The sequence below is a fragment of the Balaenoptera physalus genome (assembly GCF_965194825.1).
Source record: "Balaenoptera physalus genome assembly, chromosome: 10".
NCBI classification, from domain to species: domain Eukaryota; kingdom Metazoa; phylum Chordata; class Mammalia; order Artiodactyla; family Balaenopteridae; genus Balaenoptera; species Balaenoptera physalus.
Genome location: NC_138889.1, coordinates 102,730,868 through 102,756,070, shown reverse-complemented (window position 1 = coordinate 102,756,070; position 25,203 = coordinate 102,730,868). Strand labels below are relative to the sequence as shown.

At 49.9% G+C, this 25,203-nt stretch overlaps 1 protein-coding gene across 1 annotated transcript in view; it reads right to left on the bottom strand.

The window, feature by feature from the left end:
• Positions 1 to 52: 52 nt before the first annotated feature.
• DTX4 (deltex E3 ubiquitin ligase 4) overlaps positions 53 to 25,203 on the bottom strand; it is a 38,024-nt gene continuing 12,873 nt past the window's right edge. Inside the window, exons 2-9 of the mRNA XM_082476103.1 lie at positions 23,817 to 24,540; positions 17,441 to 17,502; positions 16,926 to 17,087; positions 15,026 to 15,087; positions 13,947 to 14,099; positions 11,643 to 11,804; positions 6,644 to 6,733; positions 53 to 3,477 (exon numbers count right to left, since the gene is read on the bottom strand). Coding sequence (XP_082332229.1) covers positions 3,244 to 3,477; positions 6,644 to 6,733; positions 11,643 to 11,804; positions 13,947 to 14,099; positions 15,026 to 15,087; positions 16,926 to 17,087; positions 17,441 to 17,502; positions 23,817 to 24,540 — 1,649 coding nt within the window. The 3' untranslated portion in view covers positions 53 to 3,243. The remainder of the gene's footprint in view (positions 3,478 to 6,643; positions 6,734 to 11,642; positions 11,805 to 13,946; positions 14,100 to 15,025; positions 15,088 to 16,925; positions 17,088 to 17,440; positions 17,503 to 23,816; positions 24,541 to 25,203) is intronic.

The following is a 25,203-nucleotide window of genomic DNA, read 5'->3' as shown; positions in this document are numbered from 1 at the left end:
CAAATGCCTCAGAGGTCGGTGCACTGGTCTACAGAAAGCAGGTTGACGGCAATTTTGTGGTTGTTGATTTACCATTTATTGTTCTGCACATACACCTCATGAGCACCAGGTGGCGATGTCCTCTCACAGAGCAACACCAAGGACTTCAAAACACGCTGGTTCCAAACAATGATTTGCAATAGGACATTCACCTGCCCTCTCCCAGAACCACCATCTCCCCACTCCCCATCAAAGCCAGTGACCACAAACAAGGAAAGAGGACAGGGTCCTTTCTTGTACCACACGGGACCTTCCCCCAATCCTCCCATGCCCACAACAGTGCAATACCAGGACGAGCACTTTTGACCAAGTATAAAACCACAGAGAAGTCCAAGCTTTACAAAAGGGAGACGAAAACACAAGGGCACACACAACTACACATACACAATTCATCTTTTAAGGGATGAGCATATAACAAGGTTCGTCTCCAATCCCATGCGTCATCCCTGGAGATTCAGGAAGGGAGAATCTAGGCTGCTGGTGCTAAGACGATGAAAGGAAAGGCATGAGATTCCCTGCACGGGGCAGGGAACACAGCAGGGCTTCCGGTGGGAGAACTTCCTGTGTCAAAGTGATGGATGCACAGGGCCTCTGCTGGCGGGGTTTCTCACCGAACCCGAGACTGTACCTTTCCAGGTTGGCACAAGAGAGAGGGCAAAGGAATGCCTCCCGCCTTGCCTGACACAGTGTTAGAGAGGAAGTTTAAGATTCCTTCTTCTGAGAAGGTCCCACAAAAAGAGCAGCATGAGGATGAGGTAGCCCCTACTGAGTGAGCATCCTTAGAGAGCAAGAGACACAGCGCACCGATACTATCAGCGCCCTGGGGGGGGAAAGGCTTGAAGGTACGAAGATGAACTCTCAAAGGGGTATTGCCCCTGGCACACTGCCTGCCTTGCATGTTCCCTGCATCCTCTTCTTTCTGCTCTTGGACGCCCCCTTCTCCACCCACACCTTCTTCTGCCTGATCCAGGGAAATCAATCTCTCCCCACTGCCCTCTGCCAGTTGCCAAAACATTCTTCTTGCTTTCCCACCTCCTACTGCACAGCTCTATCTACCCGCTGACGCTCAGTCTGTTTCCTCATCCCCTGTGGGTGAGGAACCCGGTGGACACTTGACAAGGGTGCTGAATGAAGGTAGGGATGGTACTAGGCTTTTATAATGAGGCTCATCTCTGGCACGGCGTAGCCTTAGCCTGGCAAAGGGCATGGACGTGACATCAAAAGCTGCAGGGTTGTCTCTTCCGTTGAGTTCAGATGTTTCCTTCCCCACTGTGGCAGGAAACTGCCCCGTGGTGCGGTGAACTCAGGCCCTGGTCTGCTGGTGAGATAAATGACTGATGGGCGAGACTGAAACTCAGCCAGCAGGAACAATTCCTCCTGTCAGAGCTCCCTCTGCTGGAGCCGATGAACACCCCTAGAGCCATTCGGAAAAGGAGGGGAGCGTGACCCAGAAGCTGGGTGACACCTAGGTGAACCCGCTGGCCACCCTACAGTCAAAACGTCTGCAGGCCTAAGAGCAAGCAGCTCGGAGCCCGCTCTCAGAAAAGCTTGGCTTCTGCTTCTAACTTAAATACCATTTTTCAAGGTTCTTCCATTTCCATCTCTCTAGCATCGAAAACCTTCCAAATACTATGAAATATATATGCATATATATACGTCAAACCCCCCAAACATGAGGTATATAAATTCAAATTAGTATCCAGAGGAACTTCCCCCAAACACGTAGTTCAAAGAACCCACTTTCAAAGGGAGGATTGGGTTTCCCTTCTTGGTCCCCCTTCTCTCCTCCCTGACGCACAATTCCTTCCTTAATGGGAGCTGAAGGGAACGTCAGGGAGGGGATACACAGGGTCTTGGGACACAACCGAGACGCAGGTTGGACTGGACCCTAATGTGGCCCCAATCCTGCTGGGAATGGGCTAGAGTCTCCCTCACGCTCTGGGTCACCCTGTAATCGATGAGGGAGGTGAGGGGCCCAGCACCACCTCCGGGCTCTGATTAGCAAATGTGCACGGAGACAAATTGAAGCCCTCGTAGTCTGGCTCAGATCTCATCTTGAAAGAGATATACAAAGGGGTGAGTCCAGCCCTCACCTTACACATCTTCCCAGGCATAGTTCTGTCTTCTTCTGGGTCCAAGTTTACTATGGGCTGGGCTGGCAAAGGGTGAGGCAAGTCAAGGGCGCACAGCTTAGCTGTTTCATCCCCATCAGAATGGGGGTTTGACATCTTGCAAAACAGAGTGTGAGAACACGAGGGAACCCTCCACCAACCTGGCCCAGCAGTGCACATACGCGCACACACGCACATGCACATACACATATATGCACGCACACAGATGGCACAGAGCCCAGCCTGGGCTCCACTCACAGTGACTGGATGAAACTCATGGAATCTTTGAGCTGGTCTGGGATGAGTTGGGAAGAAGGCTATGGGCTCCTCTCCCTGAGGACTGTTCAGAGGCTAAGTGGGATGCAGGCTCGGGTCTGATCAAAGAGGGGCCGGAGACATCATGGGATGCCGCCCCCAGAGAGGAATCCCAGAGCCTATCCATCTGGATGCCTCTTTGGACAGGTCACAGGTGGGAGGAGGAGGGAGGGCCCAGAGAGGCCAGGGCGATGACGAGAGCCGAGCCTGCTCCCCGGGGCCTGTGCCACCCTGACCCTCTTGGCAAGAAGCGCTTCCGTGCTGCGCACCGAGGGACGGATTTCTGACCTCACAGCAGTTCCGCGGTTCACCACTTTGCCCCCCAGTCCTGCACAGTGAGAGCTCCTCACCTCCAGTGGAGGAGAGAAAAGCGGAAACTCCGCTCAAAGCAGAGCGGAAGCAGCAAGAAGCCGGCTGAGGCATGAACCTCCGGCTTCACAAGGCCAGGAGGTGCCCCTACCCTAAGTGTGCTGCCCGTGCCCCCTGCTTCGGGGGGGTGGGGGGGTCCCTGCCTACCCAGCACCGAAAACTCCATGGGAACAGACTGAGGATGGCCCTCATCCCACGTCCCCTTTGCGCTGGATGAGGTTTGTGTATGACACCACCTTATTCATTCTGGCTGCTGCCCCGAGCCTGGGGCTGGGAGGGATGGGGGGGTGGAGACAGGACAGGAGCGGAGACAGGGAGTTGGGAGGGCACGGCGCCAGCTTCCACCTTGACTCTCCCCACTTCCTGACCTGTGGCCCCATGGCCTCTCCCACCCCAAGGCCCCTCCGGTTCAGTCCTTCTCCTGGGCAGCACTGTCCTCAGAAATGCCCTGGGCAGCCAGTTCAGCAAGCACATTATCCAGGTAGTGGGCATCTGGGTAGCCGTGGCCAGTGAGGTTAGAGCCAAACTCTGTCTTGTGATGGACCTCATTCCAGATGACGGTATCGGACTCGCCCGTGGTGCTGGACGTACCGATGGCAAAGATGAGACGGCGATCCCAGGCCACAAGCAGCAGCTTCAGGACCTAAGAGAAGAGGCAGGAGATCAGGGTCAGGCGTTCAGTGGTGGTCAAAGACTATCCCTTGGGAAGTGGAGAGACCTCCCAAGGGTCCTAGCCCCTCCTGCATCGTGATGCCCTAAGCAGCACAGTGAATAGAAAGGGGTTTGGAAATGGAGTCAGGGACCTGCAGGTTAAGTCTTGACTCTGTCATTGACTAACTGTGTGACCTTGGACAAGTTACATCACCTCTCTGAGTTTTAATCTCCTTACGTATAAAATGGCAATGGTACACTTCACCCCTGAAGGTTGTGCGCAACTTAGGGAGCACTGTGTGAAAAGCACTTTCACAGTAGCGCCTGGCACGTCTACTCAGCAGATGTTAGGTGCGAGCATCGTAGCTGCATTTTAAAAGCTGGGATCTAGGTATCCAAGGCACTTATGATCTGAGATCTTCTGAGCTATGCCCTCCCCCGCCATCACCACCACCTGAATGTGGTATTAATTGATCCACAGCTAAAGTTGTGGAATATTTCTCCAGGGACATGGTGGAAGCGTTTTGACCTCTTCCAGGCTATTTCATATTTATTTTCTCATCTGATCCTCACAGCCACCCTTTGAGGCAGGTCTGACAGGTACTAATATTATCTCTATTTTATAGGTGAGGCTCAGAGAGGTGTTAGGGCTTGCAGAATGTTCTAATTCAGCTACATTAGAAAAATCTTTGTTAAGATGAATGCCTGACACCCTGACCAGCATGAAGAAGGCACCCAATAAAAGTGCATTGGGTTCAAAACTGAATGACTGTAACCATGGTGTGAGCTGGAGGTGGGGAATCTTAATAGTAATAGTAATAAGAGTAGCCGGCATTGAAACTAAGAGTTACCATCTCCTGAGTGTTTACTTACTAAGTGCCAGGCACTGGATCACGTAATGGTTATAATAATTGGCCAAGACAGGACGCTCATTATCCCTTCTCTGCAGAAGAGGAAACAGGCTCAGAAGACAAAAGATTTGCCTTGGACATGCAGCTAGAAAGTGCCAGAGGGGGGCCTTGACTTCAGGACTGCTTGACTTTACCGTCCCTGGTCTCAGTCATGACTCTGTTGACTCTCAGGTGGGGATCAGTATAGATTTCATGGAGGAGGCTGCTTCTGAGCTGAGTCTCAGAGAGAGGGGAGGATATGAGGTATATTAATAGAGTCGGATGTATAGACACTGGAAATACATATCATCCAAGGCATGGATAATTAAGATTGCTGCCACCACGCTGGGCATTTTACAAACGCTACCTTCATTTAATTCTTACAATATCCTGTCCATACAGCTAGAAATAATCACCACTCTTTTATAGATTAAGTCAACTTTATGTCAGTTCCCACAGCTGGTAAATGGCAGAACTAGGATTTGAACCCAGGCTCGTCTGGCTCCAAAGCCCATGCTCTTATTACTTTGCTCTGCAAAGGAGCCCAAGGTTAGCACCTGGGAACAGCAGACAGGAGGGATAAGGCTGAGGAACTGGTGAGAGGGGACCCACGCTGCAGTAGGTCTTGTATATCAAGCAGAGAAGATTGTCCTTGTAAAGAAGGAAGGGAAAGCCATCCTAACAATTTTGTATTGTTTTCTCTCACTTTATTTCTGTTAAGCAAGGAGAGTGATGCCAGAAACTGTGTTTCAGGATTACTATTCTGGTGACAGATAACTAGGTTGGCGGTGGCAGGATTAGAAAAGGATTCAAGCGGTTTGGAGGGCGGTGCAGGGAGAAATGTGTGGTTCAGAGCCAGAGTCCAAGATGTTCATGTGTCCAATTTGGTCCCAGGGATACAGAGTATGTCATTAACATGAAGAGGGAGGCCTGGCAGAGGAGCAGCTCTTGGCTAGAGGATTCTAATTTTAACTGTGGGACTTGATGGTGGAGATGTTTAGCCGGCAGTTGGAGCTGTAGATCTCGAGCGTAGAGACATGGCTGTTCAGGGCAAACGGGTATCAGGACTGGCCCTGACTCCCTATCTGGGAACACTGAACTGGGCACCTCTTCAGGATGATGTGGTTGATTCTCTTATTGTCCCGAACTATCTGATTCTTCCCCTCTGAGAGACTATAGCCACACTCTTTGCTATGAGCCACACTCTTTGCCAAGGGGCCTCCCTGTAGGCAGGGCACCAGCTCCTTGTCTGGCTTGTCCATGACTTGCTGGGGCCTATGAAAGGTGGCTGGAAGTAACAAGCTTCCAGGAGCAGCTTTAATGGGATTGTACACTCCTGCTTGGATTCTCTCTTGGTCCTCTGCCTCATTCCATGGGAAGGGGATGGACCACGGAAGGGCTGCTCCTTTGACTTGGATTCCAGAACAGGAAGCTACATGGAGCAGATGAAAGCTGACCCATAGCAGCAACTGAGACACAGCCACTAACATGCAAAGTACATGAGAAATAAACAGTGGTTGAAGGAAGCCACTGAGATTTAGAGGTTGTTTGTTACGCAGCATGACCTAGAGAAAGCTAACAAAGGCACACCTCTTGTTCAATAAATCAACGGTTCTTTTCACTTTTGAGATCAGGGAATGTTTTGAAACTCCAATGATTTTCTGGCCTTATCCACAGGAAAATGAACATGAAATTTTAATTCTAATTTTAGAGTTCATAGAACCACTGAAGCCTCACCGGCAAGCACTAAGAATCCAGAAACCCAGTGATTTTTCCCTCTGCTCTTTTGGGGGAAGTCAAAGTCTTCATTAAAAAATAAATAAACAAATAAAATTCCACAAATTAAGATCCCTGCCCCAGAGCAGTGCTTCTCAAGCTTTAATATGCTGTCAGATCACTTGGGATCTTGTTAAAATGAAGTAAGTTCTAAGGTTCTGCATTTATATCAAACTCTTAGGTGTTGCCACTGGTGCTGGTCCCAAGACCTGCCATTAGGCAGCAAAGCTCTAGAGGAAGGATCCTAAAATAGATGAATTATTGCCAGTAAAATCCAGCAGAGGAAAAAGCCAAAAGCCCAGGCCCCACCACCCTGCAAAAATAAAATTCTAAACATATCTATCCTACCCCTAGTTGACTTGACTATGACTTGGCTACATGGGCATCTAGAGTTCCAAGAGACCCAGTTCTGTTTAGCATCGTAGGGAGCAAACTTGTGGCCCTAAGAGACAAGTAAATTCCCCAGCCTTACGCTGAAACCTGCTCTCTCACCTTTCTCCCTTTCTCGCTGTCTGGAAGGTAACAGTGTCGTGGGAAGCCACGGGCGCTGAAACTTTTCCCAGGATTGGGGTGTTCTGGCCCCTGAAAGCAGAAAAAAAAGAGAGGAAAGAGCATTTTTCAAAATCTTTTGGATGCAGGGGGTGCAGGCTGTGATTGATTCAAATAATGATGAATACTAATGGCCACAGAGTCTAGACAGAGAACAGACCCAAACAGCAGTGACAGTAGTGGTTTAACACATACTCGAGTCATGGGACCTGGCTCTGGACCCAGAGCTGCTGCCTCCCAGCTGTGTTAGCCGGAGCTGCTCTCTCTTGGGGTGTTAATTCCCCACCCCTTAAATAAGGAAGATGTGGGATTCGCACCTGTGAGACTTTATGAATGTTAAGGCGCACATTCAGAGCTCAGCAGCTGTTGATCACCTTCATCATCATCTATTCTGGCTCTTTTGTTTTACAAAAGAGGAAAACTACAGCCCCAGAGGTTAAATGACTTCCTTTATGTTAATGGCTTTGCCAAAACTTAAGCCCAGGTTTCCTGAAGCATACTCTGGACTTTTTTAACCTCTAAACTACTCAGAATAACATAAGTGCCTGTGAGCTTTGAGCCAAGAGTCATGCGATCAGAATTATCTGAATGATTCTTGGGGATTTTCTCCGTTGTCCTCAAGGGTTTTGGTTTGTTTTCTTATTTAACAATATATATTGACATATTCACGACTAAAAATCTTCTGACAATTCAACTGTCATCATCCAACACCCCTATTAAGCTAGCGGTCTCAAGCCACCAGGTGGGAAAGAAACTGAAGCAGAATTTAGCCAAAAACAAGGCTTCCTAATCAGGGTTCAGAATGGTCTACAGGTCCCTTTGAGAAGCTCATGAAAAATGAGGGATTTTCTCCCAGTAACAATGCACATATTTTCCCCCTACACACAAATGTTTGTCTATAATTTCTGAGCACCCCTGGCCCCCCTCAGAGTCTGTGAAACCCTGTTTTAAAATCCCTTCTAGATGAAGCCAATATAATATTGATAATTCCACACAGCTCCTGGTACAAGCTCTCACACAGTAGATCAGTAACCGTATCCTGGCTGAACAAATGAATGAGGAGTGAATGCAGGAATGAATGAATGAGTGACAAAACTTCAAAAAAACACAGATTTTCCATTTTGTCTTACTATGGACAACAGTTCCAAAGTGATTTAAAAATTATGTGATTAAAGCAATTTTTTTTAATAGCATGTTCAGGATCATGTATGATTTTGCAAACTGAACAGCATGATGAGTACGGTGGAGTCTCAGAGAAGGGAAAGATCACAGGGAACGGAAAGACGCAACAGTGTCTTCTGGGAGACGCGGGACCTGAGGTGTCTGAATTTCACATTCTTAGGAAATCACGTTTACAACATTCCCACGGCCATGGCTGTTTCTAAGCCAGGCTGGACAACTGATGGCCGATTCTCACCACGGTTCTGCCTGCTCCTCTCCTGCCCGGGACTTGCCTGTTACGCAGCCAACACAGACACCTGCTTGGCACCAGCCCAGCAAGGCTGTGTGCTCCCTGCACGGTGCTAAGCTCAGCAGTCACGACTCTGCCTTGGCCCCGCTCAGAGTCTCTCCCCCAGAGAATCATTGTCTGCAGTGAAGGCAGAGCTTAAAGGACCTCACTCCTCATGAAAGCCCAAGCCTGTGTGGTCCTTGGAGTCTCCAGGAATGGACTTTGCCCTGAGGGTTCTGCTACCGACTCTCAGGGGTGGTCTACGGAGTGGCTGTAAGGACAGTGCACAGATGCATTGCCTTTGACACAAGCTTGGGTTTTCCTAGGGGAGCCACGGCACCTCCAGAGGCAGCAGGCGGGCACCTCTATACCCGAGTGCAGGCTCCCCATTCTTTGGTCCTGGAGTCCGGGAGAAAAGAACATCCTCCAAAGTGGTGGTCCCACCCCGACTTTGCCCACGTCAGTCTGTCCTACTTCCCACCAAGGCCATTGGCTGTTCCTCGGGACTCCCGTATTCTCATTCTTGTCCCTATTATACCCCCCTGGCAGCCCCAGAATCATTCCAGAAGTCTCACTTGCCCTCACATCCAACCATATCTCCCTGGTCCCGGCCCCTCCCTTTTTCATTACTGGAAGCTAAATCATCGCCGTGGTCTCCTAATTGGTCTGTCAGGTCACCCCCAACTCTTTGCCAGACTGGCCTTCCTAAAGCATCTTCCCAATCACACGACTTTCCATAATCCTAACCAACGCCCAACAACCTTCAGGGACCACCCCCCCCCCCCGCCCCGCCCCACCACCAGCCTGTCAAGGAGAATCTACAGCCTTCACCCTGGTGTTGAAGGCCTTCCCCGACCTGGCCACAGTCTCCCTTCTCTGCCTGCCCTTTCACATCCTTCTTACTCCCTCCTGCTGTCCCCTACTTTGGCAAATCTTAACCCAAATTAAACTCTTCCTTATGGGCCTTCCACACCCCCTCTTTCTCTCCCTTGGCCACTCTGTTGTGTCCTCCAACTAAAAACTCTCTCCTCCATTTCTTCATGTCTTTCCTCTACTAGTGAGTACCCTGCCCCCAGAAAGTCTCCTCCAACCCTCCCAGACAGACAGACGTAGGCCCTCTTCCTTACCCTGACATGTAAGATACTCATCAATGACGGAGACCAGGTACTGAACACCTTGGTTCTGTACCCTGGACCACAATATGCACATGTAAACATTATCACCCATCTTTACAAAACCCCTGCAAATTAGCTTCCCGGCTGTGCACATAAAGAAACAGGGCTCAGGAAGGTCAGGTGGTCAAGGTCCAAAATCACCAGCTAAGGAGGAATCAGCCAGGAATTGGAAGCCAGGTCCTGTCAGACTTTGAAGGTCTTGTGATGTCTTTGTCCACCCTGTTTCCCACAGCTTGGATCAGTGGTTGTATCACTGTAGCACATCATGGTTGTATCAGTAGCACATCGGTTTTTACTCTATAGTTTAGTGATGTATATTTATTTCTGCCTGACTGGTTGATACGTCCTTCAAAGAAGAACCATGTTTTTTTATTCAATGTTTTACAGACCATTACATCTCCCTGTTTTATTTCTTCCTTATCTCACTAGAAGGGGGACTTCAGGGAAGCAAGGACTGTGTCTGGTTAGCTCAGCATTCTCTCTCTAGCATCCAGAACACGTGTGGCCCCCTGTCCACACTCAAATGTTTGTTAAACAAAAGACAAAATGGAGGAAGGCAAGGAGGAAGGAGGGTAAACGAATAAATATTTGTTAAATAAAAGAATCCAGTGAACACCCTAGAACATTTAGAAAAAGCTTCAATGTGTGAAGGAAGGGACACATTTGTATTTACTGCCAGGAAAATTGTTCAATTTGTTCCTTAGGGCTGTCTTTTGAAGAATCAAAAGAAATGTCCACAAAAGTCAAGAACTATCTATCAAATTACAAATGCAAATACCATTTGACAAAAAAAAAAAAAAATCCACTTCTAGAAAATTATTCTGCGGATATACTCACATGCGTGCAAGGTTATTCGTGACAGCATTTTGTTGTAGCAAAAGATTGGAAACAGTCCATATGCCCATCAAATGGAGATGGCTGAATATAAATTATGGTGCATTTATACAAGGGATGATTATGCAAAGCTAAGAAAGAATGTGGAAGTTCTCTCTATACTGACATGAAAAGATCTACGGACTATATTGTTCATTGAAAATTCAGGGTGCGTCCATGTCCTGGCTATTGTAAATAGTGCTGCAATGAACAATTGTGGTCCATGTGGGAAGCCGCAACATAGCACAGGGAGATCAGCTCAGTGTTTCCACGACCTAGAGGGGTGAGCTGGGGAGGGTGGAAGGGAGGCTCAAGAGGGAGGGGATATGGGGACATACGTATGCATATGACTGATTCACTTTGTTGTACAACAGAAACTAACACAGCATTGTGAAGCAGTTATACTCCAATAAAGATCTATTAAAAAAAAAAGAAAGAAAGTGCAGGGTGCAGAACAATATGTCTGATATGTCACCCTTTGTGTAAAGATGGGAGGAGTGGATGAAGCCTTTGTTGCCAATGCACAAAGAACCCTGAAAGGATACATAAGAAAGTGAGAACAGTGGCGGAGAGTCGGGGAGGGTGAGACTGGGTAGATGGGGGACCCGAGTGGGGAGGAGACTTTTCACAGCATAACATTGTCTTAGCAGCTCTGGCTGCTATAACAAAATAACATAAACTGGGTGGCTTGTAAACAACAGAAATTCATTTTTCACAGTTCTGGAGTCTGGGAAGCTCAAGATCAAGGTGTCGGCTGATTCAGTGTCTGGTGAGACACCACCACATAAATTGTTTGGTTTCACAGGTTCACAGCTGGAGAGGAATTGGCCTCAGGATGAATTCTACCTTGAGTCTCACCCCCATCTAATGTAGATGATATTTAGATATGACTTTGGACTTAAACTTTAAAGTGGGTGCTGGAATGTGTTAAGACTTGGGGGCTATTGGGATGGAATGAATGTGTTTTGTGTGCAGGAAGGACATGAATTTGGGGAGGCCACGGGTGGAGAGCTGTAGATTGAAAGTCTGGGTCCCCCCCCATAAATTATTATGTTGAAATCTAATCCCCAATGTGATGGTATTAGGAGGTGCGGGGGGGGGGGGTCCTTTGGTGGGTGATTAGCTTATGAAGGTGAAGCCATCAGGAATGGGATTAGTACCCTTATAAAAGAGATGCCAGATAGGCTCCTCATCCTTTCTGCCACGTGAGGACACAGTAAGAAGACGGTGTACAAACCAGGAAGCGGGCTGCCACCAGACACTGAATCTGAACTTCTCAGCCTCCAGAACAGTGAGAAATAAATTTCTGTTGTTTAAAAGTCATCCAGTCTGTGGATTTTTTTTGTTTGTTTGTTACAGTAGCTTGAATGGACTGAAGACAAACATTTACTTGCAAACATTTGAACTTTAAATGATAAAAGCCAGTGGCTAAGGACGGGCTCACCTGAATGCCAGGCGGGATGCTGTAGATGATCCTGATGGTTCTGCAGTCTGGGTGGCCAGGCAGAGAGTGGGGAATGAGGTGGTACTCCATCTTCCCTGGAGGCTGGGTACCTGTCTTCACCCCGTAAATGGTCTTACAGGTTGGACACTGCAAACTCCCATCCTGAAGAGACAAGGTCAGAATAGGAAACAGTATTAGTAATGACCTCCCCACCCAACCCCAAAAGGTACCAGAGATAAAGGGCTAGGGTCGGGGGCAAAATGCACCCAAATGAGTAACAGACCTGCGTTACCCCCCTTCCTGGCTACTGAGGCCATTGAAAGCTAAAGCTTTCTCCAAAATAAGAGGAGGAAAATTCCACACCAACCCCATGCTCCATGCTAAGGGACATGTAAGAGAGACCCCATCCTTCATAAGGAGACCGGGCTTTGCCCTGTATCTCAGGACTCTGATGGGGGGATGGTGGGGGACTCTGGGTACAGTGACGTGAGGGGTCGTGGTTTCACAGCGGGACCTGGTGACGTGTCTTCTGGAGGGATAGGAGGAGAGCTTGGGAGAAAGCCTGGACAGTAAATCCTGTTCCCAGCTTGAAAAAAGAAAGGGAGTGAGGAGAAGGAAAGCGTGGGCAGGGAACAACGTGTGTACAAAGTTCTGTCACACAGCGGGGACCAGAGCTCTCCGGGACATCCAGATCTCCTCGGGGAAGACTGGGATCTTCTGCAGGGCTATTTAAGGACGTTTCCATTCAAACTCTACTCATTTAAAGGAACAGCTTGTATTCAGGGCAATGGAAGTTACTCCGTGTGATCAAAGGATGGGAATCCAAGGCCAGGGTCCCACTCTCTGTTCTGGCCTTAACTTGCTTCGTGACCTTGGACGAATCACTCGATACAATAAATTCTCTCTGGGCCTTTTCACCCCTCTTCTCTGTAAAGAAGATAAAAACTGCGTGCTTCAAAGTATTAGTGCAAAAGAGAATAAAGGATAGCGTCTTCAACATTTTTGAAGCACCATGGAAATAAACGCAAAAGTACTAGATTATTCTTGAATACAGTTATCAAAAAAGGGAATAAATGTTCTAAGAAACCCCTTTAAACCCAAAATAATCTCTTCAAATGCCAAGTCCTGATGAAACCTTTTTTCTTAGGGTCAGGAAATTGGGCAAGGGATACAGACACACATCGTTCACAAATAATTGAGCTCTCTGAGACAAAGAAAGATGCCAAGATTGGCACTTCGGGAATTTCAACCACAGGGCTATATTAGGATGAAGGGAAAAAACATGCAGCCATAATACAAAGGAGATACTAATTTGAATAACAATGCTAACAGCACCCTATAAAGTAGGGATTGTTTTATCTCCATTTTCCAGATGGAAAATGAAATGTCCGAGAGGTTGAAAATCTTGCCCAACGTCATTTGGCTACTAAGCCAGGGTTTGAGCTTAGGTCTGCTGCCTTTACTCTTTTCCCACAGCAAGAGAAATACAGAGCAGCCTCTGAAAGCCAAACATTTTTTTGGATGAATAAAAGGTTGGAGGATATCACAAAAATCCCAGACTCTGAGGCAATCCAAGCTGGGCCTGGAGAAATGAGTAGAATTCTAATTCATGCAGATGGGGAATGAAGGTTATTCCAGGCACGGGAGAGAACATGAGAAAACTCAGTGGCTTAGGCATTGTAAGGAGAGGGTTATCGTCTGAGGACGCTCCCAGATTCCTGGAAACCAGCTCTAATGGGGGAATACCACTCCTCTGTCATTAGTGGGCAAGACAAGCATCACAGACAGCCTTCCCCTCCTCGAACAGAAGGACCCTAAGGGACTTCCGGTTATACTTTGACGAAATCTTTAGTGCTTTTGAAGGGGCAGTGAAAGGTGTTTTGAAATTGTCCACAGGAAATGAATTGTAACTGAAAATCACTAGCCCTGGGAGAAGGAAGGGTGATGGGAAATCCATCCACGCCAGTATGAGTGAACACTAACCACTGGCCCATCATCATGGACCACTCCCCCTCGGGACTCTCAGGGACAGAAGTCTACACCTTTCAGACCACCACTCAGTGTGGATACAGGGGGAGAGTTGGGTAGCATAGACCAAAAGGAAGGTAAAGACAGATTTTACCAACATAATAATTTCGTGGAAAACTGATCCTGCTGAGAACAACCAAGTTCATCACTCCTGCTGCCCTGGGATGCCTTTGAGACTCCCCAGACCACCTGCGTGCCGCTCCAATAAGGCCTCCATGCTCTTGCACCCCAGGGCCCACGTGGGAGGTGGCAGCAGCCCCGTGGGCTGGCACTAACCTTGTTGCCGTTGTTGTACATGGCGACCAGGCAGTAGATGTGGTAGATGTGGCCGCATCTGGACAGCTTACCCACTAGGTCAGGCTTGACCGTCGGCTGTGGACCCTTGTAGCCCGAGGGGGCCGTGAGGCGCTCCATGCAGATAGTGCAGTCCTGGGGGTGGGAGGGGACAGAGGAAAGAGGACATCAGCTCTCAATCAGCCTAGGAGGCCAAAGCATCTCCAAGGTGGTCCCCGCGTGATCTCAGAGGTCAGGTGCGCTATTTCTGCTCCTCTTCTAGAAAGCCCACAAACCAGGGTAAACATGCCTTTGGGAATCTAAATAGAATCCTGCCTTGCTTTGCACAACAGAGAAATTCCTGAAATAATACCTGATGGTGGAACATGTTCATTTAGGCTGGCCAACAGAATGATAACCTCCTTGGGGGCTGTGACCGACCGTCCTTCCTTGGTATCCTTCAGTGGCTTGTGGAGGAAACCAATGCTTGCAGATAGACTCACTGACAAGCTTTATTTAAATGGAACGTCTGTAAAGGAATTGTATTTGAAGTGTCCTGGAGAGGCTGCTGTTTAAATAAGTCTACAACAGGATTTCTCAACCTTGGCACCATTGGCATTTGGGGCCGGATAATTCTTTGCTGTGGGTGCTGTCCTGGGCCTTCCTGGGCATCGTAGGGTGTTTAGCAGCACCCTTGGCCTTTGCCTACTAGATACTATCAGTATTCCCTCTCCCCCTCCAGTCATGTAAAATCACCTCTGGTTGAGAACTGCTGATGGACATCAAGCCCATTTTAAAGTCAGTGCCCATAGCTTATCATACTGCCTTTCTTAAATTCAGACTCTCATGTTAAGGCAGTTTAGAATCAGTCAGCAGTTTGCTGAATGGGGAGGTGGGAGAGGTTAAGCTGCAGCTGTCGCTCAGGACCATGAACCTTGGAGCCTGGGCGTCCGCTCTGACCAGCTCTGCACCAGTCAGGACTTAGAAAGCAGCTCCTGCCGCATCCTGCGGAAAACTCTAGCAGAGGAGATGCCTGTGGGTGACGGAGAAGGTGAACCCCGCCTTGTCTCCCCTGCAGTCACCTCGTCTGGTGGATGCCGGACTTTCTGCAGATACTTCTTCAGCACTTCTTCTGGGGTTTTACCTGTGGGGACAAGATGTTCAGTGGGCCACCAAGACAAGCTGGATGCGTCAGAGAGAGGGGAGTTATTAGCCAGGCTCAAAGCAGAAAAGGCAAGCAATTCATTGCGCAATTGGATTTAAGAACTGAAAGGGAACAGAGTGGTAGAAGATGGAGGGAGGTGGTCTGAGGAGGTGGGAGGTGCTCACATCCGCCTTTTTCTCCTTAGGTCACTTCCCTGACAGCCCCCTGCCTAATTTCAACAAACCCACTTTTTAACTGACAGAGGTTGAGTGGGTTTCTCTTCCACATCATCGAGGAGCCTGGACCCGCCCAAACGATGCAATGAGATGACGAATGAAAGCACTCTGTAAACTGTTACACATTTAAAAGCATTAGGTAGGCTTATGGCATTCCTTTTACAATGTGCTAAGTACTGTCTCAATCGGTAACGTGGAGTCAAAGTGCTATTATTTTTATGGGAAACCAGGAATTTATGACCAGAGCTTCAGGACGGTCTTCTCTGGCTGTTGATGGCATGATCACTGCCAGCAGAGGTAGCCCAGCGGTAGGGAAAGGGTGATACTCTGGGAAGCAATCACCTGACAGGTGCATTGATTCTGGAATTTTGGGGAGGGGGGAACTGGACCCCTAAGAGGCGGCCTAGCCTAAAGGCAGGGGATGGGATGATACAGACTCACAAAGAGGCATAGAAGTTTGAAAAATGGGTCAGTGCCTCCCTGGGTGACTTTCTTAACTTCTCGAAGCTTCTGTTTTCTCACCTAGGAAATGGGCAAGAGCAACCACTAGCACCTACTGAGAGCGATGCTTTGACAATTAAATGAGCTAATGGATGTACAGTTCTTTGGCACTTTACCTGCTAAGAGTCTGATATATGCTGTTAGTAATAACAGGAAGAGTGGGAAAGTGCAAAATCCTGCCGTTTCCTATGAGACTACAAGCAAGGCAATCAAGTTTATTTAAGCAGAGAGATTTTGGTAGACTGGAAAAGTAGGACAAGGGTTTGAGGAAGTGGATCCTGCAACATTCAAAAGCTGGGATGCAGGCCCTTCCTTCCCACTGCCCTGCTCCTCTTAGAAGAATCAAGCTTCTATTAACTGAAAGCCTATTGCTTGCCAGGCTAAGTCACAATATACATATGATCCCATTGAAACTTCGTAACAAATTTGCAAGGTGGGGACTTAGGGGTGACGGTGAAATCATTTAACAACCAATACCAGAGGCTAGAAAGACCAGCCACAGAGCTGAAGCGGGGTCCTTGGTGCCCGGATAAGCACAGGTATTTGACCTCCTAGTTGTGGGATGTGAAAAGGGAGAATGGAGCTCTTAAAGGGGGGTTCGAGGGGCCAGAGTGTCTGGACTCTCCAGAGGGACACAAGACAGTGGTTACTTCCCCAGTGACATGGATGCATTACAGGACATACCTGCCGGGTACCGGTTGTGCCCGTTGTAAAGGTGAGAAAATAGAGGCTGCCTGGGGTCACAAGACTGCAAGGGACAAAGTTGGGGTATGAGTCGAGTCTGTTCGGATTCCAATGTCAAAGTGATCTTTCCCTCTAATGTATTGATATTTTATCTGTGTCACGCATCCTATTTTTATGTGTCTATAGTTTTGCGCTGCATTTTTATATTTCTCAAGGTGTCGCCATCTGATCCATACCTCATCCACTTTGGTGTAATCATCAGAACAGGTACTAGGTAGGCCCATTTAGCAGATGCAGAAATTAAGGCACAGAGGGTGAAGGCATGGGTGTGACCCTCAGTGGTGGAGGCAGAGCCACGGCTGGGAGCCAAGTCTGTGACCTCCCCGTCAGGACCCCTTTCGATAAAGAGGCCGATACCTTTCCTGGCTTGTTTCTTGGTGGTCTTGCGGCTCGTGTTGGAAACCCCTGGGATGGATTTTATTTCGCTCTTGCTGACGGGGGGTGGGTGGAGAACCAGCTTTGGTGGTCTGGTGAGACACACAGGCAGCCCTGCCGCACTCATGAGGATCCCAGTGATTCCTGGAAGGGCAAGAGCATGAGAGAAGGACTGGAGAGTCAGGCCCCCAAACCCTCCCACCCAACTCCCCCCTCCCCAGTAACCTACTCGCCTCCTTTCCACCGGCGTTCCCATAACTCATGGATTCTCTACGTAGCCTCTACTTTTCTCGGAAACGTATCCATTCCCTCATTTTCAACAGCAAGCTTTGCTTTTCACAATCAATTCTCCCCAAACTCTTCCTGCCCTTCCAACCCAACTCCTCACACCCTCATTTGTCTTAATCAACATCCGAATTGTCTCTCTTTTTACAAATGCTCACTATACCTATTTCATTGCTTTTGTTTTTCTACCTTCAGCCGGGGGCTTCTCTTACCTGCCAAGGCAGGGTTGACAGGACTGGACCCACTTAGGTTCTTCACTGGGACGGTGGGGACCCTGAAGAAGGAAAGAGCAGACACATCATGCTTTTGACAAGTGGGACAAAATGGGCCAGTGGTGGGGACCCCAAAACTTCACCCACTGAGGGGTTCCCCTTTCTTATTACTACTAAAGAGGCAGTAAGTTCTTAGCCCCTCAGCCAGAGCTGATACCTTCAAACATTGTCAGTCCACATCATGCCTCCACTCAGAACCTCAAAACTCAGAAGGGCTCTGCAGTTCCCTCAGAGTCCCAGGAAGGCCTACACAGCCCTGCATGAGCTGCCAAAATCCCCCACCCCAATCCCCCCAGCTCTCTGGCCTCTCCTCACGTCACTCGCCTCTTTACTGCACTCTAGCTGTTCCTCCTACTGGCCAAGAACAGTCCTGCCTCAGAGCCTTTGCATAGGCTGTTCCCTCTGTCTGAAATGCTGTTCCACCTGACACCTACTTGGTTCCCTCCTACAACTTCTTCAGCCTTGGCTCAAATGTTCCCTTCTCAGTGATGTTCCTGAGGCCATCTTATTTAATACTGCTAACCACCCCTCCATCCCACCCTGAGACCCCCCCCCCAAGCCCTCTTACCCTGGTCTTTTTTTTTTTTTTTTTGGCCACGTCCCACAGTTTGTGGGATATTAGTTCCCCAACCAGGGATTGAACCTGGGCCCACGGCAGTGAAAGTGCTGAGTCCTAACCCGTGGACCGCCAGGGAATTCCCACGTATGATCTTTGAAAATAAGTTGTTGCTTCTTATCTTCCCTCCTAAAATCTAAGCTCTACCAGGGCAAATGTCTTTGTCTGTTTCATTCAGAGCCTGACACTGGTAGGCATTCAACAAATATTGGTTGAAGAAATGAAAAAAACTTAAAGAAGCAAGTTCAAACTTGGGTGTACAGTCACCTCAGAAGCTTTTGAAAAGGCAAAGCCCCTTGCCTGCCTCAGGAGCTCTACCTGTGGGCCAAGAGAATCTGCATTTTTACAAGCTTCTGCTGAGAGGATGCAAAGGCAGCCGATCCCTAGTCTAACATTTGGAAACTGCTGCTCTAACAGCTGTCACTTCTCCTTTTCCCTGAGAAACATAAATATCAGGCAAGGCCTCCTCCCTTTTCTGTCCTTCTCCCCAGCAACTTGAGCCAGGATGGAGAGAAGACAGCACAGCTGCCTGGGAAAGTCGAGGCCTCCCACGGTGCTGAGTAGAAAAATATGAGACACATGGGGCTAGGTCTTGCACCATCCCCCTTGCCACCCAGGCCTCCACAGCTGGGTTTGGGAGGGGATGTGGGCTTGGAGAGCCTGGTGGACGGGGTCACCGATGACTCCAGGAGCCAGAGTTTCTGCTATGGGGGTAGGGTGGTGCTGGGAAAGTAGGGGGAGGGGAAAGAGAACTTGTTTATTTGTTTATTAACTTATTTGTCCATTCATACTGAGCCCACTTTGTGTTGGATACTCTGCTGGATGCCAGGGACACAGCAGTGAACAAGACAGCCCACAGCCCTTCACCCATGTGTTAAAATCGCTAACAGGAGTAGAGTCAGGCACTTAATCCCAGGCACCATTCTACCTGCTCACCATATATACATCCATCTAACCCTTCCAACAACCTATGCAAGAGGTGTTATTATTATTAGCTCCGTTTTAATAGGCAGGGAAGGTGAGACCCAGAGAGGTTAAGCAAACTTGACGAAGGTCACACAGCGAAGGATTTGAACCTAGGAAATCTGTCTCCGGAGCCCATTGTTTTTGCCACTCACTAGGCTGTGCTCTTGTGTCTGTGTAATGCTCCTAACACCCCCATGCTGCAGACAGAAAACACAAAGCTTCAGGTTTAAGGAATAAACCCACAACTCAGAGGGGAGGTTGGAATGTCACCTCAAGGCTGAGCCCTGGGTCTGTCTGTCCCCCACGTGCCCAGAAGGATGGGTGCTTGCCTGGCCATGCTGAGTCTTCTGGGGCCTCTGTCCCTTCCCAGGGATGATGACGTGTGCACCGGGGTTGTGAGAAGGATGTGGAAATAACAAATGTGGGTGTGTTTGTGTCTCAGCAGGCCACCAAAGGCTACTTGTCCTCAGAAACTGTCCCCAGGATAAATCAAATCCCGATGGGAGGAGGGGAAAGCTGAATTCAACACAGAAGAAAGACACCAAGAAAGAGAGGCACAGACTTGATTCCGGACTCTGTAACCTGCCCCACAGGGCCAGGCATGGTATTGTGGATGGGGGGGGGGGGGCGGTCAGAGAAATCAGGTTAAAGACCCCGTCCTGCCAGTAACAATGTCCATCAACTTTTCTGAGCCTCAATTTCCTTATCTGTAAAACTGTGAAAGTCTTGGGTTAGAAGCTGCCAAGGAGACTTCCTGATGATTTCCCACCCCACTACCTGGGGACCCAAGGTGCCGTCTCTGCCCTGGGTCCCCCACCTGGAGCTGATTCTCCTCCCGCCTCTCTCTGGGGAGGGGGGGGTGGGCAGGGTCCCGCCTCTGCGCCTGTTCTCTGGATCCGCACCAGGGGGCAGTGGGCAGTGGGCGCCACCCAGCCCAGCACCTGCCTTCCCCCCTCACCATCTCCAAGGCCCCCACTTCAGCTGATAAGTAGCTGTGATCTGGGTGACAAAAGCCACCTTTGTTGCCACAAACTGGACTGGCAGGTTTCCACACCCAACCTGGTTAACCAGGAAACAGTCCGTCCCCAGCGCGCACGTCCCGGGCAGCCCGAGAACTCAGGGTCGGGGGCAAGGTCTGGGGAGAGGGAGGGTCTGCTGGTGAATACTGCGGAACAGGTGGGTGTCCCTGCCAGGCCAGGAAAGGGACAACATGGTGGAAGGGCTTGTCAGGAGGCTCTGGAGGCTTCCCCAGCAGGGCTTGGGGAAGAAGGGATATTTGCTTATGAAATACAGAAGGGTCCAGCGGAAGGGGCCCTGCAAGGGTGTCAGGATATCTGCTTCTAGCCCAGCTCTGCACTGACTTTGTGCCTTTGGGAGAACCGTGCAGCCTCTCTGCCATTCATGACCGCATCTGAGTTACCACGCAGTAAACAGGGCACCCTAAATCTCTGTCCCATGGGTTCCCAGGGAGGATTTAGGATCTAGGTCGAACACTTTGTAAATAGCCAAGCCCTATGCAAATTTGGGTGATTGTTTACATTTTTTGGTTCCCAAAGGTGAGAGGAAGTTGGGCTTGATATAAAGCCTTTTCCTGCTTAATATTCCAATTTTCTCAGATTCTTGAGGATGTCAGGTGTAAAGTATTAATACAAAGTTGAGAGCTGGGCAGATTGTTGAGCTGGCAACACTTGATCACCCTTCCCCCACCGTTATTCGTTAAAATGAAAACCAAGAACAGCCTGTATGGTCCACACCGGTCACAGCCTGTTGGGGCCCCCAGGGTTACAGGTGCCTGACTCCTTTTCCTGGAAATCAGCAACCCAAAGGCAGGTGAGCGTTCACATCCTCCAGGCAACTCAACTCAGCAAAAGCTGCCTGACCCAACTACTTGTTGGCCAATCAGCAGACACCCCCCTGCCCCCATGCTGTGGGGAAGTTCCCAGTTATGGAGGGTGCACGTTTTAATTTCTGTCTCTAAAATACAAAACTAAGAAAAGAGAAGAGCTGGCAAGGTGGCAGGGGAAGGGGGGTTGATGAGGGGAGAATAGCTCTGCAGATACCATGGTGAGAAGTGTTTTTCTGGGAGTTATGAGCCAACCCAGGAATCCTCGGCAGAACAATGGTCTTGTCTCTCCAGCAACCGAGGTCTCGCTGGAGATAGAGAAGCCTCCATTCTGGAAAAGAGGGCCAGAGGGGCGACTCCCGCCCTCCTCAGCACAGCTCTCCTCTCTCCTCTTTAGAAACCCCCTGCTTGTGTCTCTGAATAATTCACAGGATCTTTTGTTCCCCCCAAACCCTTCCCTCCATCCCACCTCTCCCGCCCTCCCTGGTCTTCCTTTTTTCCGTGGGAAAGTTACTGGAAGAGGTCATGGGCAGAGAGGGGAGGGGGAAGGGGCCGTTGGACGACAGAAGGTCGATGGCAATGGCAGACAAAGGGAATAAACACGCTAATTAAATGGCCAAGAAAGGCTGGAGGAGAAGATGGTAGTGGGGGTGAGGGAGGTGGGAAGAGGTGAAAAGGAGAGGGCTGGAAGACAGAGAGGGTAGGGAGGGGCCTCCCTTGTCAGGAAAACAGAGCAGAGAAAAAAACAACTTGTTTCTATAGCCCTTTTGAAATTGCACTGCCCAGACCTCCGCCCTACTCTGCTGCTCGGATTCTATTGGCAGGCAGATACTCAAGCAGAGAGATAAAGAGCTGCCGACTCCTTCATTGACATTTAAAGCAATCTGGGGTTCCTTTCCCTCAAGTATGGCATGGGGTCACTTGGCTTTTGTCTAGGGCGCCAGAAATGAAGTAGGGTGTTAGATTCTGCTCAGCTCCGACTTCAGTAACTACGGAGCGCATAGATACTGTTCGTAATAATAATAGCAGCTAATACTGAAAAGACTCTTATTATGTGCCAAGCACTGTAATAAATCCACACTGAATATTTCATTTAGTCCTCATGACAAACCCTATAAGCAAGGTACTATTCCTATCCCCATTTTACAGATGAGTAAACTGAAGATAGAGGATGCAAAGCTTGCCCCAAGTTACGCAGCCAGAAACTTGGGTTCCAGCCCAGCCAGTCAGATTCTAAAGACTGAGTTCTTACCCACTATAGGAGCCTCCCTCTGCCATGCCAGCAGTCGCCCTGGAACTCCGTTAGAGGCCCCGGGATGCTTCTGTACGCCAGTGTGGAGAAATTGAGCAGTGGCATTGTGCGGGTACCCCTTCCCCTCTGCCAAATACTTCTGCAGGCTCAGAGGAAGTCATGAATATCCCAGGCATCTGACTAGCATCTGACCATTTATAAATTGCCTTTGAATACAACGAGGAGCTGGGCTTTGGCCAAAAGAGCAGAAGACTAAGAGACGAAAATCTAGGTTCCAGTTCCCACTCAGTAACACATGGGCTGTGCATCTCTCCTTGGGGAGTTAATTCCTAGCTGAGTGCCCATGCCTGACACTTGCATCACGGTGTAAGGTAATGAGTTAATGCCGGCGAGTGCATCGGGTCAGCTGTTAAGGGGTGACTTCTCTTAGCTGAGGTTTTTACACTGACTCCATGGGGTAGGCAAGGCAAGCATGATGACCCCCATTCCACACAGGGGGAACATGGACCTTGCAAAGATTCGATGCCTCGCCCAGTGGCAGAGGCAGGAGTGAAGGCCCGGCCTCACAGTCTGCAATCTACCCTCCTTCCTGTCTCCTCCCAGCGCTGAGCCTCTATGTGCAGAGATCTTCCTCTGGGCAGCCTGACCTTCACACTCTTGTGTCCAACCTACCTGTGAACCATCCCGAATGTCTGGGGCTTGGGTGGCAGGCAGGGCCAGGCTCCTCCAGAGAAAGGGAAGATTGGACAGATATAAGAGGCCAATCTCACAAGAAATCAGCGGCTGGCAGGCAAAGGCTACAGGTACCACATGGACCTGCGTCTCTCCCATTTTAGGATCAGGAAGGCCAAGAGGATGATAAAAAGTAGTTATAACAGAATCTACAACGTCCCCAAGTTGTCACAGGAATGACTGAGACAGTGCATGGAAACTGCCTGGGAGGTAGTAAGCACTCGTTAAACATGGGCTGTTATTCCAATCTGGAGGCACCAGAGGAAAGGGACTAACCCTCACTTGGCACCTACTGTATGCTGGACACCGTGGTCTGTGATTGACAGGGAAGCAGCATGGCTGAGTGGGGAAGAGTCTGGGCTCAGACCTCCTAAAGTCTGAATTCCGTTCTCCGCTGATGATTAGGTATGTGCCCTGGAGCGAGTGAAACTCTCATGTCTTCAGGGGCAAAATGGGATCAAAAAATGCCTACTCCATAGACTTGTTGTAAGGATTAAGTAAAGCGATAAAGCCCCCAAACTAGAACACGGTGGGAGCCCATGAATGTTGCCTGCTATTTCTTGGTAGGCATCACCTGCTTTAATCCTCACTGCAACCCTAACATGAATATTATGGCCAGCATTTACAGATGAGGAAGTTGGGGCTCTATGATGTTAGGGATCCGCCCCTATCACAGGGCTAGGAAGAGGCAAAGTCTCCATTAGAATCCAGATCTGCTGGACCCCAAAGGCCACATCCTTGCTAACCCACCACACCGTGCTGCCTTCCACCTGCAGCCAGGGGGTCAGGCGAAGACGAGGAGGAGCTTAAGCCTTGGCAGCCCTTCCTTCATCTCTGACCCGGATGATCAGTGACGTCTGACGCCCCTCATCAGTCGATGCCCAGAGGCAGCCATGGAAGCACCTACCCGGAGGCGATGAGTACCCGGGACTGGGCGATGGCCAGTCGCTGCAGGTTGGTCCGATTCAAGGTCGCCAGGGCCACCCTTCCGGTCTTGCCATTGGCTCCCGGGGCGCTAGCAGGGGAGCCCGCATTCGCCCCTGCCGGCGTGCTGGAGGCTTGTCGCCGGATCGCCTGCGATGGGACCGTCTTCACCGGGCCTCGCATGGTGCCCGTGCTGTCCAGTGGCTTGGCCCCAGGGCCTGGTGGGGGAGGCACCTTGACCGCTCCAGACTCGGGCATGTTCTTGCGGGCAGCCGGGGGCTGCAGGGGTCCAGCGCTCCCGTTGGCCACCGCGGCCTTGACGCTCATCACCAGGACGCACTGTGGGCAGGAGCAGGGCGGGGCGGGGGGCGCGGCGGCAGGCCCGGGGCTGGCTGGCCAGGACTGGGCCTTGGGCAAGGTGCCAGTGACCATGGGGTAGATAAGATCCAGCCGCCGGCGGACGCGGCGCTGGCGCTGGGTCTGCCGGTTGATCTGGCCCATGGTGCTGAAGTCAATGACGTAGCTGAAGCCGATGGAAGTGAGGTCGATCCAGGGGTGCTGCTTCTCGTAGGCGTGTTGGATGGTGATGCCCACTTCCATGTCGTAGGGCGTCCAAGAACCATTGTCGTTCTCCCACTCCCACACCACGCCCTTCCCGGGGGCCGAGGTCGGGTCGTAGTAGTTGCGGCGAACTGGGCGGAGGGTCCCTGCCAGAGTGGGACAGAGGAGAGGATCAGGGTCACCAAGGGATGAAACTGAATTGTGTTACATTAATAGGCAGACATTAAACGAGTCCTACAGTGTGCCGGCACTGGGCTGCCGGTTGAGATATCAGCTTTAAATGAGGCTCATTCCTGCCATGTTGAAGTCCAGCAGTCACAGGGGGGTGAAAGCAGATGAGTTACAAGGGGAAGGATGTGGGAGACAGTACAGGGTACCAGAAAGAGCACTTCCTGGTTTGGAGTCGGGAGACCTTAGTTTGTAGCCAAATTTGATCACTTAATATAACACCCCACAACCTTCTTTTCTCCCCCCAAGAAACAAGATGATGACTCCTTTGCCGAGTTTTTGTGAAATTAAATGTGGCTCACTCACTCAACGAATATGTATTTGTCTGTGGCAGGACCTGGATTTCTCATGCGCCCTGTACTTTGCAATAAGGTATATAAAGCCCTTGACACGTGCTAGGTGCTGAGAAATATCATTTCCCTTCTTCCTTGATTCTCCAAATGCCTCAGCCCCGAAGGCTACAGAGGAAAAGAACACAGGGTCATGGGACCCTAGAGGATAGAGGAAGACTCTGCCCCCACCCAGGAATGTTGCCCAGGGCTGGGGGCGATGGAGCTGGCTGTCTGGACTTCGTTGGGCGT